The sequence below is a fragment of the Chiroxiphia lanceolata genome, chromosome 5 (assembly GCF_009829145.1).
Source record: "Chiroxiphia lanceolata isolate bChiLan1 chromosome 5, bChiLan1.pri, whole genome shotgun sequence".
Lineage (NCBI taxonomy): Eukaryota > Metazoa > Chordata > Aves > Passeriformes > Pipridae > Chiroxiphia > Chiroxiphia lanceolata.
Genome location: NC_045641.1, coordinates 72294320 through 72314998, shown reverse-complemented (window position 1 = coordinate 72314998; position 20679 = coordinate 72294320). Strand labels below are relative to the sequence as shown.

Below are 20679 nucleotides of genomic sequence, written 5' to 3'. Positions count from 1 at the left end.
AACTAAGCCAAGCAGAAGGCCCAGGCACCAAAAAGCCACTGACACAGCAAAGCAGAGGGTGTTTGGAGAGAGAAGCAGCAAAGGAACCCAGCAACAATGGCCTTACTGAGGAGGGACCATGCTCGTATCCTGCCCATCCCAGGGCAAGCGAAAGGGCACACATGGAAAGAGTTTGGGGTCAAAGATCAGCAGGCCTGTGCCAAGAATTCTAACTTTTCATTAGCAGAGGACACAGAAAGGTCCCAAATTGCCTGCCCTTCCGTTACTTTGTTTTGATATGGGGCTTGACAAGGGTGGAAAGCTATTGTAAACACACATACTGAGTTACAGAAATGCAAGAAAAAGAAAACAGGTTTTTTTTCTTTTTTTTTTTTTTTTTTTTTGTAAAAAGATGAATATTTTTCCAGTATACAGAGCCAGTCATGACATTTAATTTTACAGAACAGGAAGGAGCTCAGTAAAGTGCTGTAAAAATATCCACTCTTATGCAACCAAAGTGCTGACTATGGATCAGGAATAGCTGGGGAGTGGCATCATGGACCCCCCCAGCTCCTCAAACACAGATCTAAGGACAGAGAATAATCTACAACTCACCTTGGTAGTGACCTCTTTCATAAAATGACCCCAGCAGTAATTTCAGATATAGTTTTAGGCCTGTCTTCTACTCCCCCAAACCATATTTTCCATGTCACAGACCCTGTTAAGTCATTTAACACAAACTATAGCAGAAAATACCAACATTTCTACTTGGCAGGCTTTTAGATTTTCATTATAAGCATTCAGACAAGCAGTAAATAGCCATGCAAGGTAAGGAGCTACAGATGCTTTCTTAAAATACTGTCATCTTCCATGGGTATCTCATGTACACAGCACAAGAGTAGAACATGGTCAACCATAAAGACATCAACATAGTAACAATACTTACTTATTCAAATGTGCTACAAGCACATCAGCATAACTCAGTAACTGTTTTTGCATTCCTTGCTTGAAAGAATCATTGCATAATAGTACTGTAGCTATAGATTGCTTTATTTTCTTTTTTTTTTCCATTGAGTATTCAATTCTTAACAACACTTAATAAACACAATGAATATAGAACACTCCCTATCCCCATCTGTTGATTTCTTTGTACTTAGTAAAAGCACTTCTTAAAAATTTGGCCCTTACATGAAATACCAAATGCTGTCATTTACAATATAATCAAGAAATATGTGGGGTTTAGTTTTTTAATTGAAAAAATCTTTTCAATACTCTTAACATAATTGAAAGATAAACTATTTTTGACACCAACTGCTCTGAAGAATAAATAGCCCATTAAATAAGAACCCTCAGTGTACATTCTACCTTTACCAGCAGAGAAGCAAAAGTGATCAGAAAAAGCTTGAGGGCACTACAGCATAATTCTGTAGTGGAAGGAAGGGAGTTCTAAAGGAGGAAGCAGTGAAAAGACCCAGTTATTCTTATTGCCAAACTAAATCTAAAATAATAGGGATCTTCTTAATTCAAGTTCACTTGGTATCAAAACTGAAGCTACTGTTTAAAATACACCAGTAAGAACATGATTTATGATCTGATTGATATAAATGAGCTGTTAATGTTAAAAGAAGACAAAGCTAAATGGACAGTAACTGCTTTGCTCTATACTGTTATTTCAAACAAATAGAGCCTACCAAGTCCCACAGAGTACCAAGACACACAGGATGTTCCCTTGAGCAGGGACACCTCTCCAGGTTACTCCTGGAGGTTTAACTTTGTTAAATTGGTAGTTTATGTCAACAAGCCCATTGTTATTTCCCTCTTACAAGTGAAATGCATCACTCCACCCATGACAAGATGGAGTTTAACCACGTAGCACTTTTCTAGAACCAGTCACATAACCAGTAAAACATACCTGATGGGCCAAAATATAGATATTATGGCCAACATCTTTTGGGGAGATGCCATCATCTCCGTTCTCCTCCTCGTGGTCACAGTCGAGGCCTTGGTTATAGGCATTCTTCATCACGTCCACCTGAAACACAAACCCAAGCAGGGGGAGATGAAATCAATGAAGAAAGGAAAAAGAACTGTTTTTAAACACAGATCTCTCAGTTGCTGCTGTTACAGAGCCAGTTGAATTGGAAACAATTTCTCCAGATTTCCAACCCATTTAAAGCTCCTGGAGACCTGCACAAACATCAGGGTTGTTCCAAAATACAACAACAAGTGTATTTGTACATTTGTATATATTTGTATATTTGTCCAAATGTTTGTAACTCTCTCTGTCCATGAGACATGTATTTAACGTACATATATTATATATATTCTATGTCTACACACAGTTTCACAAACTGTACAAGCCAGCCCCTGCCTGACAAACTGTACTTGGAGACACTCTACCAGAGTATGATAACTTAGATAGGAAACAATTACAGAAAAAGTGCTTGGAACGGATAAAAATAATGAAGTCGTAAAGACTGAAATCATGCATGCTTGATCCTTTTCAAGTACTTTTTGTGAATTAGTACCATCCTGATACACTGTGCCACCATACCCTGCCAACACTTTTCAGCTTAGATGCAGATCATTTAAAAAATGTTCTAATGACAGATTTTATTTTTTTTTCAGCCAAAAGATTTATGAATATTCACAAGTTTTCTCACCAGTTCTCTTGGTCTCATGTTGAAAAGGATTCTTTCCGCGTTCTCACTGTCTTGCCTGCTTTCCATAATAGCCAACAAAAGCTTGGAGGCATTGTTCTGGAGATACAAAACCAAGTTAATGCAAATTTTAAATCTCTTTCATGGATTAATGACCCTCGCATTTGTTTTATTTGAGATTATGAGAACCACTTTTTTTAGTGGATAAGATTTTCAACCACTTGCATCTTTTATTTTACTGAGATATTTAATAGTGGTTTTTTCCCCATTTTAATATCAGTAAGACTGATATTTAGTAAGACTAACTAACCCTGCACTCTGTATTGGAAGAAGCATTTTAAACACCAAAAAATATTTGACTTAAATATAGAGCCTTGCTGTAGACTGCGCACAAGAAATGAAATTCCATTTCCTCCCCTTACTGCTCACCTAGCAATTTTTGCCCTGGCTTTCTATTAAAACAAGAATCAACAGAGGTAATTACAAAATGTATCACACGAAAGGTTTCATCAATCAGGCAGGTTTCCTTCCCTTTTGGTTTTTTAAGAAGTCCAACTGGTTATTATTTGAAGGGCTGTAAAATAAACTGTCTTCATACATTCCTGGAATTTTGTTTCACTACCAAATATTCCCGGGGGAGCATAAAAAGACAACCTTCTGTTTGTCAACTGGCTGCTTTTCACCAAGACCTCTCCTAAGGATTGAACAGCAGGGGCTTTAGCAGCAGTAATCTGGTGGTACCTCAGACTTCAGAGACCTGTCTGTCTTCTAGTTAAATCAGTTTTGAAGAGGAGAGGAAGAGTGGTTTTGGAGGTTTGACTGCTTTCTGGCAGAGCAGGATTGCCTTGGTTGACCTGCCACAGCATCCCATCGTCATCCCCCATTTAGAGACTGAGCTATTGGAACACTTAGAAGCAGGCAGCAATCCCAAGGTAACAGGTAGGGGCCAGGAAAACTCCCAACCCACCACAGAACCTCATTCTCAGCTGTTTATTGCCAGACATCAGCAATTAAAACCGAAATTTCTCTCAGCAAGAGACAATTAGCACAGGCAGTTTCAGAGGGAAAGGGTTCAGCTGCTTTTGGGACTGAGGCAAGAAGGAAGATGTTGTTCTCCACATGTTCAAGCAACTTGTGTTTTAAGCAGCCTTTTTATGTCCAAATTTTGACAGCAGAGATGAAAACATGGAGCACTAACATACCAATCACACAGGTTGTAATCCCCAGGGAAACCCAGCCAAATTTGTCCAACTCATAAGCACTTTGTAAATTACAATTTGAGTACTGTACTGCAGAAACACACTGGTTTCATACATAAAAGCCCACAGAGTTTCTTCTTGGTGGGCACAGAATCACAAAGCCCACGTGGCGGGAAAGGACAGAATTTTGATTAAGACTCCTAACAGGAAGATGCTCTGAAGAGCAGGATGGTTTCTTTTCTACTGCAGTCTTGGTGATCAAGTCACTTGTGGTAGCACTGGTGGGATCTCAAACTGAGGAGGAGGGAAGGGAACATGACAGGTACCAGACAGCTCAAGAAGGAAGGGAAGGAAAAAGTCTGCTCCCTTATGGGTGAGGAGGACTTGGAAGCTATTTCCCAGTGCAGACAATGCTGGGGGCAAAGATAAGCCTTCTACAGCTTCCAGGAAATGAGGAAAGGCAGAGGATGGGTAGGGCTTTGTGTCATCAACATCCAGCTTCTTGCTACTGACTCAGCAAAAGTGACAATGCCATGGCCTAGAATTACAGCAGGCACATCCTCCAGGATTTTTCTCTCAGATCACTTGACATTGAGATGGTCATTTGACTTTTATTCCTCCTTTTCTGCACGCTTTGAGACCCCAGGATCTGATTTCCAATCCCAGATATCAATGAGGAAAAGAGGTCCATTGCTTGGAAAGTACAGTACAACGTTTGTCATAACACATTGGTACTGTGAAAAATCACTTTCCAGGGGTGCTATAAACAGTGCAGCCCAAAGCACTTCTGGCCTTCATTTCTCTTCACCTGGGTTGCCATCTCATGTCCTCATAAAAATGTTGGAAAAAATAAATTAATGAGTGAAGCAACTAGATACCCCAGAATAAGTTGCTATGAGAAAAAACAAGAAGACACTTGTATTAGACTCTGTTTACCCTTAGACTGACAATGTCTCTTCGTCCTGTCACTATTCAGAGTGGCAGATATTGAGGTCATACTGAAATAAGGAAGGCCAGAGGGTCATACTCAAAATAAAAAGAGGCAGAATGGAACACTGGCCATCTGTGCATCAGTGAACACTGTCTACCCTGCTCATTCAATGAGTCCACTGGAAAATATAATCCCATGAAGATGCAATTAAATACCACATCAAAAACTATGTGCAAAACAGGCTAAACTAAGATGGGATGGGAAAATATAATTCTGCATTGCCTTTGCTCTGGTTGGGGGTGTATAAGTTCAACATACAACGTTCCCTGGAAACAGTGTCTGAGCTTGTTTGTATGTGTAAATATATGGGCCTATGTACTTCAAATTCTGTATTTTCACTGCAAAATTTATGCATTTGCAACTTCAAAGTTGCCTATGAACACTCACAGAGAGTCAGTGTTAAACATTACTTGGTAAATTCAGTGCTTTATTATTTCAATGTGTTGCCACTCAAAATCAAAACCAGCAACTTCTTGATTTGGATCTAATTTCTTGAGAAAATCACATCTGGCCCAGCAATGTGTCCAGTTCTGAACTCCACAGGATAAGGATGATATGGATTTAATGGAACAAGTCCAGCAAAAAGCCTTAAAGATGATTAAGGGAATGGAGCATTTTTTCACATAAGGAGCCAGTGAGAGTGTAGCTGTTGAGCCTGGAGTAGAAAGGGCTTAGAGGGATCTTATCAATGCATAAATACCTAATGGGAGGGAGTGTAGAAGAGGGAACCAGACCCATCTCAGTAGTGCCCAGTGAGAGAGCAAGAGATAAAATAAAACCCCCGTGAAATTCTGTCTAAACACAAGAAAATACAGTGAGAGTGATCACACGCTGGAATAGGCTGCCCACATGGGTTGTGGAGTCTCCAGCTGGGGAGATATTCAACTGGACACAGGCCTGGGAAACCTGCTCTAGGCTGACCCTGCTTGAGCAGGGAGGTTGGACAAGATGACCTCAAGATGTCCCTTCTAAGCCAAATGACTCTGTGATTCCGTAAAATCAGAATCATTTTCACAGTTTGAACTTCTGGTGTCATTCAGCACAGTTTTTGCTATTTAAGTAACTGGAGTAAGGCACAGACAAGCCTCCTATGAAAGAGCCATCCTTGCAGTGATGTCCCTGAACTCCATTTTTGGTTACTACACAGAAAAGATGTTCTACAAGCAAAGATGTTCTACCAAGGGTAGCTTCATGATGATGGCAAATCAAAATGGCACTGGAGTGAATGCAGCTAGATCTTTACAGAGCCTGAAATTTGGACTTCCAAAGAACTGTCTGCATGTTCAAAGTTAAATGTCTGCTTAAGTGTTTTGCTTGAGGGGAGCCTGAATTACATTGTCATTCAGAAACGTAATTACAGTTATTAAAATCATATGTAAAGCACTGTTGATTCAGTGTTTTATTGTACAGGATATATAGCTATATTAATTATTTTATTAGACATCCATAATGTTGCCAATATGATGCAATGCAGCTACCACAAAGCATTTGCTATTTTGAGGAGGAAACAGACCATCTGCAATGGAAAGACTTAATTTGGAAGGCAAGAAAAGGCAAAACCCAGGGCTCCTCCTGGACAAATTCTCCCCTACTTGGCAGACAGTACAGCTGCAGGGCTCCCCTCTGCACGGCAGGAGAAACTTATCTATGAGCCTATCCAACTCTCCACAGAATACAGAACAAAATCACATTACAAGCCCTCCTGCTCTAGTCTTTGCCCTCACACTCTACGCTTTGTGTCTCCCCTCAGAGGACTCTGAGAAGGGAAATAAAATACAGTTTACTTGAACCTTGTATTTGACACTAAAGGTCATCTGAAGTATTATTCTTTTTTCACAACGTCTCCTTCTCAAGTAATTTTAAGAGTTCAGTATACGGAGAGAATGCCAAAATTGTTACATGCCTCTTCAGTGCTGCGTATACCAATCCAGCAAGATTTTATTCCACAGTACAGAATTTTCATGTCGTGCCTGTTTGATAGGATTTTTTTTTTAAAAGAGCTCAGAGCATACTCCCAAACACAGCAGTGGGTCAAAAGGCCTGTGGTAGAGGGTCTGATAAGGACTCAGAAGCTGAGCTGAATTAATTTGCAATGTATTTTTTTTTCCAAAGGCTGCTGAGTATACTATGCTATGGTAAGATTAAGTAAATGTCAGGTTGCCTACAGCTCTCACATAGGTATGTCTTCTATTCTCAAATTCAAATAAACAAATTTACATATACTGTACCTTCAGCTGAAGCACCAAGTCCATGCAGTATTTGCCAAGAGGGTTTATGTCATTCAAGATGAGTGCAATTATAATATCAATCCCATTAGACTCATGGGTGGCTATGCATGTCTACAAAAAAAGAGAAGGGAATGGGGCAGGGGCAGGAGAGAGGGAGGGAAGGAGGGGAACAAAGAGGGAGACAGGATAACAGGAGGGAGGAAATATGCACATCAACAAATTTTTAAAAGGACCCAGAACTTGAAAGACCTTGCAACAACAGTGAACCTTTCAGCCAAAGCAGAGCATCCTAAAAACTTGCCACAAGAGCTGCTGAGGGAGGCTTGTGTAGTACAGAACTGACCCCAACACTGCCAGCAGTGGAACACACAACTGGAATAGTGGTGGTGCAGGTTAAAATATGCTCCCAGTAAATCATGCAGGGCTTGGCACCAAGTGGTACAAGTTACAGACAGCAGGAGGACTGCCAGATGCAGCTGAACACATGTGCCAGACTCAGACATAAAAGACATGCTCAGCTGTACACACAACCAAATCTGCACATCCAAATGCTTAATTTGCAGTCAGCAACCAGTTCTAATACCACTCTTACAGCATGAATTGTTTGCAGAGACTAAGGTTCTCTCCATATACCTGGATATGTTCTGCATAGAAGGGCATTTCACAAAATCGTAGAATGGTTTGGGTTGGAAGGGACCTTAAAGATAATCCAGTTCCAACCCCCTGCCATGGGCAGGGACACCTTCCACTAGCCCAGGTTGCTCAGAGCCCCATCCAGCCTGGCCTTGGACACTTCCAGGGATGGGGCAGCCACAGCTGCTCTGGGCAACCTGTGCCAGGGCCTCATCACCCTCACAGAAAGGATTTTTTTCCAAATGTCTAACGCAAAACTACTCCCCATCAGTTTGAATCCATTCCTCCTTGTCTTGTAAAAAGTCCCTCTCCATCTTTCTTAATAGACATGGAATTCTGGATGTGGAATTCAAAATTGTACTTCACAGATGCCTTTACAGCTGGAGTCCTGGACCTTCTAGGTGTTGTAAGTAAGTGTCAGTTATACAAAAGCCTGTGGTGTTTTTTTCTTCTAGCAGGTTTATGGATAACAGGAAAGAAAAAGGTTTCCAGGAAGACAGAGAGAAGGAAAAAATGAAAACGAGAGTGTTGAGCATTTGCCTCTGAAATACACTGAATTACACTTGTAGTTGGTGTGAACAAGCATAACTCAAATCCTGAGTGATTTCCAGCAGGTAGGTCTAAGTAATGAAGGGTAACTAATCATTCCCTTCCACTATCAGTGTTCCTCCAGTGCTCCTTAAGTAAATTTGCTGGAGAACATGTTAACTTGTAACAGGGTTTTTTTTTCATCTCCAGTCCTGCAGCTATTCTTTTTTTACAGTTGTTTTTCCCATTCATAAGTGGATTGAATCTGACTGTTCAAAATTCAGTCCACTAAAAGATTTTTGTTTGTTTGCTTTTAAAGTATTAAGTAAAGGCAGTTGGTTACCAGCAAAGGCAATAGCAGCAATTCATATTTCATTTGTGCACATTAATGAAGAAGCATTAATATTGCATGTATTTCTTCAGCTATTCCTACTATAAAGAAGAGATTGCTTCTGTAATTTTGCCCACTGCAATTTTCCAATTGATAATCCATAGTAAAAATTCTGCAATTTCAACCAGTGTTACAACTTTACTGCAGTTCTCTTCAGATCAAATGTGGCAGCATATAACCACATTCTTTACATCTCCATACTTCTTCAGCACAGCACTAAAGAGAGCTTTACCAAAAGTCACACCTATATGACTTAAAGGACTGGAGTGAGCAAGGTAGAGATGAGCAGAAGCCTGGTCTTTAGTTTCATCCATTTCACTACTGACATCATAATTAAAGATGCTGCTAGATAGTATAGCAGGATGAGAAGTTAAATTTTGTGGCAGATATGTGAAATAAGGAAAGTAAACGTTAGCAACCCATATAAACACCAGCAAGGGCAAAATATTTGAAAATTAAGAAAACAAGACTGTGTTTGCAATGCACTTCCACAGCTGTGACTCCAAATCCCGTCTCACAAAGTGAGGTTTAAGCCATGGACACAACATTAAGCTCTCTCCAAAAGAACTGGTAATCCTCAATGGAAGCAGATATACCACAGGAAGAGTCTGTTTTGAGTTCTGACTTAAAAGGTTCACTCAGGCCTTATGAAAGCTTGTGTGTTAAGCCCAGTCACAGCAGTTGGAAGTGAATTTATGTTATTAGCAACACTGAAAGGTTTATGACAAGCACCCAGACACCACACATTCAGGTACACTCTTCTGCATCCAGGAGTTATTTGAGCCCTACCTGGTTTTCATGGCATGGACCTTGGCAATACTCAGTCAGGCTTTCCAGTGTCTGGTTGACAAGAGCCACATTCCTCTCATTGATGTAAAGCCCCAACAAGCCCAGCCCACCTGTTGTGCTTCCGCAGATACAGTCCAGAAACTGAAGGGTCTCACAAACGAGATTGTAATTTGTTTTATTGTTTTGATGTCTTAAAAAGTTCTGGCGGATGGAGAAAATGAATACACACCAAAAAAAAAAAAAAAAAAGAGAGAGAAAGAGAGACAAGTCAAATACAGTCTTTTTTCCCATGAAAACATGAAAAGGTACAATTTATATATACAATTTATACAAATTATGACCACTGTACATCAGGTACTGAAGTACAGCACACTACAGAAAATATATTAGGACCCAGTGCAGCAGCTGAGAAATTAAAAGCTGATTAAAACAGCAGAGCAAGGAGGGCTTAGGAAAGCGAGCTTTGCAAACATCTGCACTGGCCTTAAATGTCTTATATATGTCCTGCACACCTGCCCCTATCCATCTATTACACCCCTGCTCTGGGAAGCTCATTCCCACAGCTGAGCAGGTCTATTAGCACATCACAGCCACTTCTTGGCTGTGCCAGCCCAGAACTGCAGCTCAGCTCAAACCACCCCCAAAACTGCTCTAAGGGAGGCTCCCGGACACTGGGAATAATTGTAGAAAATTCATTTTGCAAAATTTGCTATGGGGACAGTAATTTCTACCAAGAGAACTGATATAGGAGGGACACACATCTCAAAGCCTTCAATCATAACACCTTCGGAACAGAGCAGTACCAAACACGACCCAGAAAGTTCTTGTGGTCTTCAGATCCGTGGTGAAGTGATCCACCATTTGTGCACAGAAACCCAACTAGCAGGGACACTCAGACACTTCTCAGTTCCATGTGGCTACACAGCAGTCCCCAAGCAATTCTGAGGACATAAACATGAGCTCAACCAAGGTGGGTCTTGAAAAGGGTTATTTTAACCTTGGACCAAAAGAAGAACAACATTTTAGACAGCCCTATTCTGTAACAGCAGCCAGGCACAGGGGTGTTTTTTCTTCCCTTTTGAAGCTGCAGCCCCTATAATACTTCATTTGCAGCTCAGCTCAAAACCACTTTACCTGGAGCTCTCGGTTGTGGTTCTCACACAGCAACTGAAGAAATCTCAGTATTGGCTGCATGATTGCAATGGCAGGGCTCATGATTGCTTCTTCTGTGGACTTCTCTTCTGCATTTGCAGCATCTGTTCCTGAGCCCATGAGATCTATTTCTGGGTCCATTTCTCTCCTATACACAGAGTAAGCCTTGGATGTTGCAGAAGATGCCTCTGTTAACTGTCCTTTCATACCCTCTTTCAGATGCAGGGTTGAATCCTTAACTGAAAAGAAGATGATTTTCCTTCATTTTTGAAACTCTTTCTCCTCATTTGATTAAACAATAAGAAAACAATAATAATGAATGCAACTTTTTCTTGGTTGGTGCCTAACTTTTCAAAGACCTCTAGGCAACTTACAAAGAATATCAAAGCAACATTCATGCAGGGATAGCATGTTCCAAATAAACCACAAACCAGAGTGAAACAGAACATTAACAAAAAAGCCCTACTATTTCTCTCCCATATACAATAAATGATGAGAACAATGGAAAGACCACAGGGTGGGAAATCAGTTCCTGCGCTTGCTCTTGTGAAATAGCCCCATTAGCAGCAGCCTCTACTTCTGTTTCTCTAAAAATATGGTTCTATATCTTTTATTGATGCAAACTGGCACAGCTTCACTGATTCCATCAAAGCTAATTCCTTGTAGCCAGCCTGGGGTGGACTATAATTCAGAGAAAGCAGACAAAAGATGCAAATTAGCAATGGTTAATATTGAGGCTTATTGATCATCTCAACACAGCGGTGCAGTTCCAATATAAAATGCACTTCTCCCCTCTTTCACAGGAGTGGCTCCTTACCTCTCTTTTTGGGAACAGATATGGTGAGGTCACTGTCATCCTCTTTCTTTTTGCTCCCCAGATCAATAGTGTTCACTGTCACTGTTGATCTGATCTCCTGCTGAGCAGCTTTCATGCGGTCATACAGCACCTTAAAGAATTTCTCTGACTTCTTTTGCTCCTTCAGTTGCTGGTAGGTCGAATACTGCAAAAAAAAAAAAAAGTTCAGATATCAATCTCCTAAGGAAGAAGAAATACAAAAATACACTATTTTTTGACAAAACAAATGATGAGTAATTAATTCACTTATATAAAACCGATGTTAGCCACTGCCTGACCAGTTCTTTCACAAAGTGATATGCAAGGTTGGTAATAAAGACTGATGATAGCATTTCAGAATTTGCGTAAAATGGTGAACAGTGCTATTTGCAATCTTTGAAATGTCACAATATTACACTTGAAGTTAAATTATTTTGTGACACTCTCCATTTCTGCAGCTCACTAGAGTAATAATATTCCATCTACAAATAACAGTGAAAAGTAACTGTTATTATGCAACAAGAGGAAACATGGAACATCTAAGATGTAATATTATAACTTGGATTATATTAATTTTTTGTGCTACACACAGAGTTTAATACTAAATAGTTAATATTTTAGGTTACAGCCCCTTAGTATTACTGTCAAGCAGTCTGAGTAACATTTGCAGCAGTTTACAAACTGTATCCCAAAGTAAAAGCTTTTTACAGCCCCTAATAATTCATTTTAGAAAGCTGAAAAAAAAAATCTCATTTCTTTATCATTTTCTGGACACTCTATAAGGGTCACAGATCATATTATCTTTTTACAGAATAAAGATACAAAATGGGATTCCTCCCACAGGCAATAATGAGAGCTGGAAAAATGCAGGAAATGGTTCATGGCAACTCTCCTCTCTTCTGATAACTCTGCTGGTCATGGTCAAGGATAAATAATCATGGAATCATGGAATGGTTTGGGCTGGAAGGGATCTTAAAGACCATCCAGCTTCAACCCCCTACCATGGGCAGGGACACCTTCCACTAGCCCAGGTTGCTCCAAGCCCCATCCAACCTGGCCTTGGACACTTCCAGGGATGGGGCAGCCACAGCTTCTCTGGGCAACCTGTGCCAGGGCCTCCCCACCCTCCCAGGGAAGAATTTCTCCCTAATATCCAGTCTAAACCCACTCTCTGTCAGTTTGAAGCCATTCCCCCTTGTCCTGTCACTCCAGGCCCTTGGAAATAGTCTCTCTCCATCATTCCTGTAGGACTCCCTTCAGATCCTGGAAGGCCCCAAGTCACCGCAAGGTCACCCCAAAGCCTTTTCTTTTCCAGGTTGAACAATCCCAATTCTCCCAGCCCTTCATCATCTCAATTCTCTCTCTTTCTTCAATCATCTTATTTGGCGAAAGTTGGGTTTGAGGGATACAATTCTCAAAAAACAAGAATCCATAGTTTAAAGCAGTTCTTTTCTATGGAATGTGATACTGCTCTTCTCAAATGACCAGTTTTGCTCTCTTTGGAGATTTTGATAAATGTCCCTGAAGGTTTCCAGAAAATATTTTTATTGCCATTATATACTTAAAAGCACTGTTATTTTTAATTTTACAAAGAGTGATATAAAATAAATTGAGGCAATGCTCACATGGCAAAGACCAGATTAAAAGAAGCACACAGAAAGGGACAGCTGAAAAACATTTTCTTCTGTTAAAGAGTCTACACTATGAGATATTGCATAGCAATAGGGCATATTTACCTTTGTATTACAGTGACAAGCTTTTCACAGAACTCACAGTAGAAAGGTTCTTTCTATTTGTCTCCAGGCTACGTGCTTCTGAAAATCAATATGTGAATAAGGATATTAAATAAGTACCTGTGTTTGGGTATTTCCACCTTCAAGCAACGCAATGCCAAGCAAAATGCCTTCTGAGAAAATCCTGTCATTCCTGGTGTTTACTATGACATCTATAACCAGTTCCGAGGCACCTTCTTTATCCAGAAGGCACTGAATATCAAACATGGTCACCCCAGATTTATCTGAGTCTTGTCCCGAAAATCCACCTGCAAATTAGACAAAGACATCCCATTCACGATGGTTTCACACATGGACATGGAAGGGTATCTATCAGTAGTAATAATGCACATAATAGCAATGTAATAAATTTCATTTTGAAATTCTCTTTCAGGTAAAATTCCCCCTGATAAAAAAAACCAAGATTTTTGTATGAAACTGCAATGTTGGGCTCTAAGAATAAGCAATAAAACAAGTCCCCAAAACATTGTTCTTTCATGATATTCAGACAATAAGGAAGTTGGAAATTACACCATTTTGTTCACCGAAGCCCTTTTTGAATTCCACTGCTGCACACACCAAACTGTGAGTATGGGCAGCGCTCTGAGACCACTTTTAAATCTGCTCTTCCATCTCAGACCTAATCTACACAAAGACTGTGTCCTGCTAAATCCATTCTGGTTATGGGTACGACCTTCTAGCCAAGTGCTGCTGCCATCAAAACTCCTAAATCATTAACATCATGATGACGTTCTTTAAGAACAGAGACCTGAGTTAATCCAAAGTAAAGGAGTGGGTTGAAGAAATCTTGCTGAATTGCATTAGCTCATTAAATCAACCATCTTTTATTATCACAGATTATCATCTTTCCTGCTGTACTTCCTTCTATAAAGATATAACTGTGTCCACCTCATTAGGAAAAATACAGTACTGCTTTAATCAGTCAGTACTATTTTGATTAATCTGATTAAAATCGTGTAGGCTTTGTTTGTGATGACACACAACTTTTAAAGACAGAACTAAAAAAAAAAAGAAAAAAAAAGTAAATCAAGTAAGTCTTTACTCTCCTGTTTGTTAGGGAGCAAAATTTGGTGTGCAGGATATCAAAACTAAACACTTCCAGTGTCTACACTGAAACAGCCACGGAGGAACAGTTAGGTAACATTTGAAATTTGACCTGGTTCTGTACCCAACTTCTGTCTCTTTTCCCATGACATGCATTATTTTGGGTTTTCTTAGAAACCATCCTATAGTAACTTCCTGTGGCTTCTATAACAACAATGCAAAAAAATTAGGTTATAATGGCCCTACAGAGACCATCTGCTCAAACTTCCTGCTCAAGGTAATTAGAGCAGGTTCATCAGTCTTGTCCAGTTGTAACAAGAACTGACACATCCTACAGCTTCTCAGGGAGATCTGTTCCGTTGTCCAACCAGTGTTTTTGCAAGAAGCTTTTCCTTATACCTTTTTTTTTCATATATCAATAAAGGGTCTAGAATTGTAAAAAAAAATGCTAAGCTTCCAGAAACAGCAACATCTTTATTCAAATGTTTTGTGCTTTGCTGAATTTCTGAAAGGTGATTTACTGGTACCTACTTTGGTACCTCCAAACGTCCTGTGACCCTTGTGGGTCCCTCCCACCTCAGCATATTCTGTGATTCTATGAAATGCACAGGAGCCATCTGAGACAAGTGCATGCAACTTAAAAATAGGAAAAGTCTGCTACTACCTCTCTTCTAACTGATCATAGAACACGTTTGTATTTATTTACCAGCTGAATCACTGGAGCACTTCCAGTGTGCCTATTAGAAAAAAATGATGCTGCTAATTTTGTTGTCTTGAAATGATCTGTGTTGATTTACCTCCCACTTGTGCAGTTTTGCTGTAGCTGGCAGACAGGGGCCCATTCATACCACTTCCATATTCCCCTTTAAAGTAGCGATAGAGGAGTATTTTCCTTAAAGTGTTGCCCTTTAAGAGAAAGATAAAAATAGAAGAAATTAGAGTTGTGGCCAATTTCCTTTGTTTGAAAAGCAAGCTGTTTAACATAGATACATAATTTATTAGGTCTTTCCATTATAATTAGGAAGCACACAAATAGTAAATTTGTCCGGAAAACAAACATCTAATGGTCTTACCTAACAAATCCCATGGGAAGAATTCCAAAACAGTGTTGTATAAACTTTTAAGTTTCTTTTAAAGTTATTGATTACAAATAAAATACCTCCACCTCAATAATTCTGACTGGCTATCTGTAAGATGTGTATATTGAAACAAGTTCCATAAATAGCCAACACTCTGCAGTCATTGTGTCTGTGCCCTACGCTGCCATGGCAGTACTTTCTTCCTATTTTCTGCAGCTGAGTAGTATCACTCCCTTTTCTCTGATCTCAGATAATCCAGCTGATTGTCTGAAAGAAGCCACATCACATGAAATATTTAAACAGATATGTGACATTTGATAGAACAGTTTAAAAAGCATTCTCTGTATCTCCTTGTTCCTTGACTTCCAAAACCACAACCAGTCAAAATTTGCATGCAGCTCTCTGAAGATCTTCCCTTTCATTTCACTTAATCCAACATGTCTTGTGTTGCAGAACATAAGAGTCAGGGGTACCAATTACTTGGCATTTTTATGTTGCCTTCAGTCTCTTGGGAACACCTTCAGTCAACACTCAGCTTTACGGAGGCAGGAGGTGACACAACAACTGTAGGCATATCTGTAACCTAAGATTTTATAAAGAAAAGAGTACACAAGGCCTCCAATGATCACCACAGAAGCTGGTAATTTGAACAGCTTGGCAGTAAAATGGAACAACTTTTTCCTTACTTTTATTAAACTAATGGTTTTAATGAAAGAAAAACATGTAAAAAATGTGTGCACCAGAAGCACTCCCACTTCTCTGTTAACTTAACAGTATTTCCAAGAGCCCCAGTGGGGCTTCACTGCTTCACTGACCTCAAAGACAACGAGTTTGTCCACCTCAAACAAGTGCCAAAATGCAGGATTTTGTGTGTCACCTGACAACGCAAACCAGTCATTCCTTCCTAGTTCTCACATTCTGATGTTTTAATTTGTTAATAGTCTGTACAGATTTCCCTCAAACAGCTAAGAAAAATACAAGGCCTATGTTAAAATACCAAAACTATAAATACAATGGGCTGCAAGAAAAATAAGAAGTGTCACCTGCACATCTGTAGTGCAGTGCCAGGGAATTTATTAGGTGGATTATCCTGGTGAGCTTTAGCCAGTGTGCTCTACACTACAGAGGGAGGCAAGGAATCACAAGTCTCTGAGGAGCTCACACAGAGACAGATTCCTTCCCAGCCTGGTTTATGGTGGGGTTTAACCCTGCATACATGGACAGGGTAGACTAACCAAGCTCATAAGCAATTTTGACATTGCAAAGAGCACCAGCTCCTCCTGCTCAACATCCTGTCTCCAGCTGTGACCAAAATCCAGTGTCTCACAGGACAGTGAACCTCGTTTTCCTTGCGTCCTGAAGAAGATCAATGTATTATTGAGGGGAAAAAAGTTCCCACTGGAACCATTATAAAACTGTATCACACAAATGGAATCACAGAGCAAAAACCCTTCCTAAGTCCAGACTAGGGCCTGAGCCAGAATGGGCACTGCCTTGAGACAAGATCTTTTCATCAGAAAGGCTGGCATTTGCCATACCACCTGATCAGCCACTCAGTTTGAGTCAACATCCTCAACGAGCAATCTTTGCAGTCTGTGGATGACTAATGGTAAATTATAGAAACAGTCACAGTGCAGTCATGGGAAGAAACACCAAAAGCCATCTATATATAGTTAAGAATACTACCTGTGGTCACAAGCTTTTATTTTTCAATCAAAACAGCCTTTATTTTATCCAGAAGAGAGTTTAAGACCATGAAAAAGCTTTTGACTAATAAACTGAATGATTTAGCACTGGGGTCTGATTGCTTGGAAGCGAGTAACTGAGCACATCTCAGCTCTTACTGCCTCATTACCTTCAGAGACATCAGGAGGAGCAGGAATATGAAGATATTTTTCCATCTGCAATGGGAAGGGGAATCCTGCTTCCCCTATAACCAAACTAAGGCACAGACTTGTTCCAAGAAGCAAGCCTTAATTATTGGGATTCCTGCTCTCTCTCACTCCTTCTCTCAACCTCCCATAAATTCAGACAACAGTCACAGTTCCAGAAGCCAAAGTGTCAAGAGTCAAGGACACCATGCTTGCGAAGCAGAGATGTGGTGGCACCTCTGCTTTGGCTGACAGCTGTGCCAAAGACGCGCCCTCGGGCTCAGCCCACACACTTGCAAACTTGGAATCTTCCTCCCCTTTGTGATGACCATATGACTTCCATGAGTCTTGTGAAATCAGCTGCCACTACAAAGAGCAGAAAAGACCAGCCACGCAACCCGGGGCTGAGAAATGCACAGAAAAAATGCTCCAAGAATGTATCTCAGCAGCACCCGTCACCTCCTGCGTGCAACCGTGTGAGGCACCATGCTAGAAAAAGCTGGAAAGACCCCGCTTCCCACAAAAGTGCTGATCCTGTTGGCATAGGTGTCTGGGTATGCTTTTATGGGAATGCCAAAAAACGCATCTAGAAGAGCCTATCATGCAGACAAACTGCTGCCAGGGCGAGCGAGACAGCCACGCCATTGATGTCCTTGTGAACTTAGCCTAGCCACAAAATTAATATTGCCCAAAAGCAAATGATCCCAGCAGCAGCATGAATAAGCAGTTTGCAGCAGCTATTATCGATAACCATGTTACTAAAGCAGAGGCCAGAAATAAAAGCACACTGGGCAGGGCAGTGCTGTCTTCCCCCACTACGTTTCCACACGTGGCAGAAGTCCCCGCCTGCCAGGCTGAATCCCTCCCCTGCTGGCTACAATACACTTTCTTTTATACCTCTTATTAGGGTATGGAAGTGGCATGTAAACATCACTCAGCTGACTGCAAGCCTTCTATAATGGCTAGAACATTGTATAGCTTTGGGAAAAAACACAATGAAACATAACAGTCTTATTGTTACTGATGAATACCACTGCATTGTCCCTAACAAAAGCTAGGGTAAAGACTGAGGGCACAAGAAAGCAACAACTGGATATTGTTGTTGCAGTTTTAAATAGCTAGGGATTGACAGACAAAAGTTTCCAATAGGGAATAATTATTCCAATAGGAACACGTAGACACAAACAAATTACGTTTTCTCAGTCCGTATGATATTGTACTCATTGGTCTCTAAACTTGATTAAAATGCCTTAATACAATGGTTTGTTCACTTTACTCCTCTGAGCCTGCAAAAGGCTGGTTCCACACAAGGATGGGGTGTTCTGTGCCAGGAAGGAATGGCTGAGAGAGATACCTAAGGCTTATTGTGGATACCTGCATCAGCACCAGCTCACTGTATTACACTGCCAAAAATTATCTGTTCTCTTAAATAATTCTGCACTCTTCTTAAGGAATTGGAATTCTATTTATGATGTTCTGAAGGCTGAACTAGAGGATTTGGTGATCTCTTCTGGTTCTAACTTTACATGAAAATAATGAAATGTTCAGATTACCAGTGATGACACAGAAAAGGCAGCCATGTCCAATAGTCATTTCTGTGATACAATGGAGGATGTTGTGAGTGTATTTCAGTATAAATCCAGGAAGATACATGAAGATTAGGTATGTTAAATCTTTACATGCAGATAATTTGCAGCCACATATAAAAGAGGAACTGTCTGGGATCTCTGGTCTACTAATACAGATTTTCAGAAAGATTTTCAGAAAGCTTGGAACAGATATAAAATGGCAGAGAACCGGGAGAAATCTCACGTGCAATGCTACTTTTCTAAAAGTGCATGGGAGTACTTTTTACACTTCTTACTGATATCCAACCCTCTGCAGTAAGTTTGATATGAACTCGGGGGAAAACAAATGGCTAATTTTGCATTCCATTAACAGAAAATTAAAGGAAGTTCCTATAAACTGATGGTAGTTTTAATACTGGCATCATGTTGCAATAATTGCCTCAATACAGGTTTACAAAACCAGACCTTCTGAAACTTCTGAAGATTATCTTCTGCTTTTGCTAATAATGAAAATATCATTCTGGTAAAGTCTGATAAACTGTGCAGTGTGACATAATCCTGTCAGGCAAAATTTTTGATTAAGTAAGCCCACAAGGATAGTTATCAAATGGCTTAACAAGTAAAAGATTGACAGAATTCAGTGTGCAGTTTAAAGCAAGAAATCATAAACAAGTGCATAGGCTTCTAATAGGCAAGCTCACGAAATATTTATTGTCTGCCCGGGTTTTTTTCCAATGAAATAAAAGAATACAGAAAATAATTATTAATAGTGTTTAGAAAGGACACAAAAAAAAAGGGGGGGGAATGAGGTGGTGAGGTCAAGTCACTGGTAACAATTTAGGCATCATTCATTATACTGACTAGACACAAACAAAATGAGCCTCATCATGTCCAAACCCCTGTATGTCTTAATAACAATAAAATGCAGAACATCAAAAAATGCAGGATTCTGTTCTAGGAGGCCATGACTTTGGGGAAGAATGAAAGGTCTTGGAGCAAAAAAAAAAAAAAAAAGACAACTCCCAAAATCCCACGATTCTGTGAATGAGAAAAAGAGCAATTATGTAGGATTTGTGAGACTATTTTACTTCTCCACACGCAGGGGCACATTAGTGCAGGAATATCACACCACAAGTTGGTGTCCACAACTCAAGAAGTATGCTGACAAATTGGATTAGGCTTGGAGAAGCTCCATGAGAGTGATTAGGGAACAAAACATGCCTTCTCATCAGAAATTCAAGGCTTTCTATCTACTGAGCTAGTCAGGCTAAGCATGAACTCTGTTTCTGACTATCTACACAAGAAATCTGACAATGGATGACTTCAGTCTAAAGATAAAAGGTGCAAGACATGCTGGTGAGAAGTTGAAGATGGAGGAATTCAACTAGAAAAGAAGTAGAGGCAGCTGGGTTATTCAGTTTGTGGGTTATGAATTTTATTTTTATTTTATATAACAGTAATGGCATTTAGCTATTGGAACAGCTTAAGAAGAGGTGTGATAGTCTGTACTGCTGGCAGTTACTAAACCACGACTAGGTGGCTTCTCAGACAGAAACTATTTGAAGATCTTGTGGTCTACATTAGGAGAACAAGTTGGGTGACAAAAATATGTCATCTCACATAATCTATGGAGACATCATGCCACCTTTTCCTGTAGTAAATATAGATGAGGTTAGAAGCCTGGCTTTCTATGAAGGCTGTTTAAAAAACACCTCCCTCTACATTTTCTTCTCATAATTTATAAATGAAATTCCTATACTGCTTGGTCTGAGTGCCTGCTTCAGGATGATTTTTTGTTGTTGTTGTTGCTTTTCACCCATTTTCAAACTATTTTATTCCCTTATTTCTCTTGGACACAAAACACAGCAGGAGAAGTAATTTTGTGCAAGTGGCTTCTGTGAAGATACCACGCATGGAAGTTTTATAACCCTTTAAATTA

The 20679-nt window shown here is 40.0% G+C and overlaps 1 protein-coding gene across 1 annotated transcript in view; it reads right to left on the bottom strand.

Annotated features, from left to right (window-relative positions):
- ITPR2 (inositol 1,4,5-trisphosphate receptor type 2) overlaps positions 1–20679 on the bottom strand; it is a 239252-nt gene that overhangs the window by 64282 nt on the left and 154291 nt on the right. The window contains 8 exon segments of the mRNA XM_032688283.1: positions 1892–2011; positions 2643–2738; positions 7058–7168; positions 9399–9599; positions 10533–10789; positions 11368–11551; positions 13239–13426; positions 15020–15128. Coding sequence (XP_032544174.1) covers positions 1892–2011; positions 2643–2738; positions 7058–7168; positions 9399–9599; positions 10533–10789; positions 11368–11551; positions 13239–13426; positions 15020–15128 — 1266 coding nt within the window.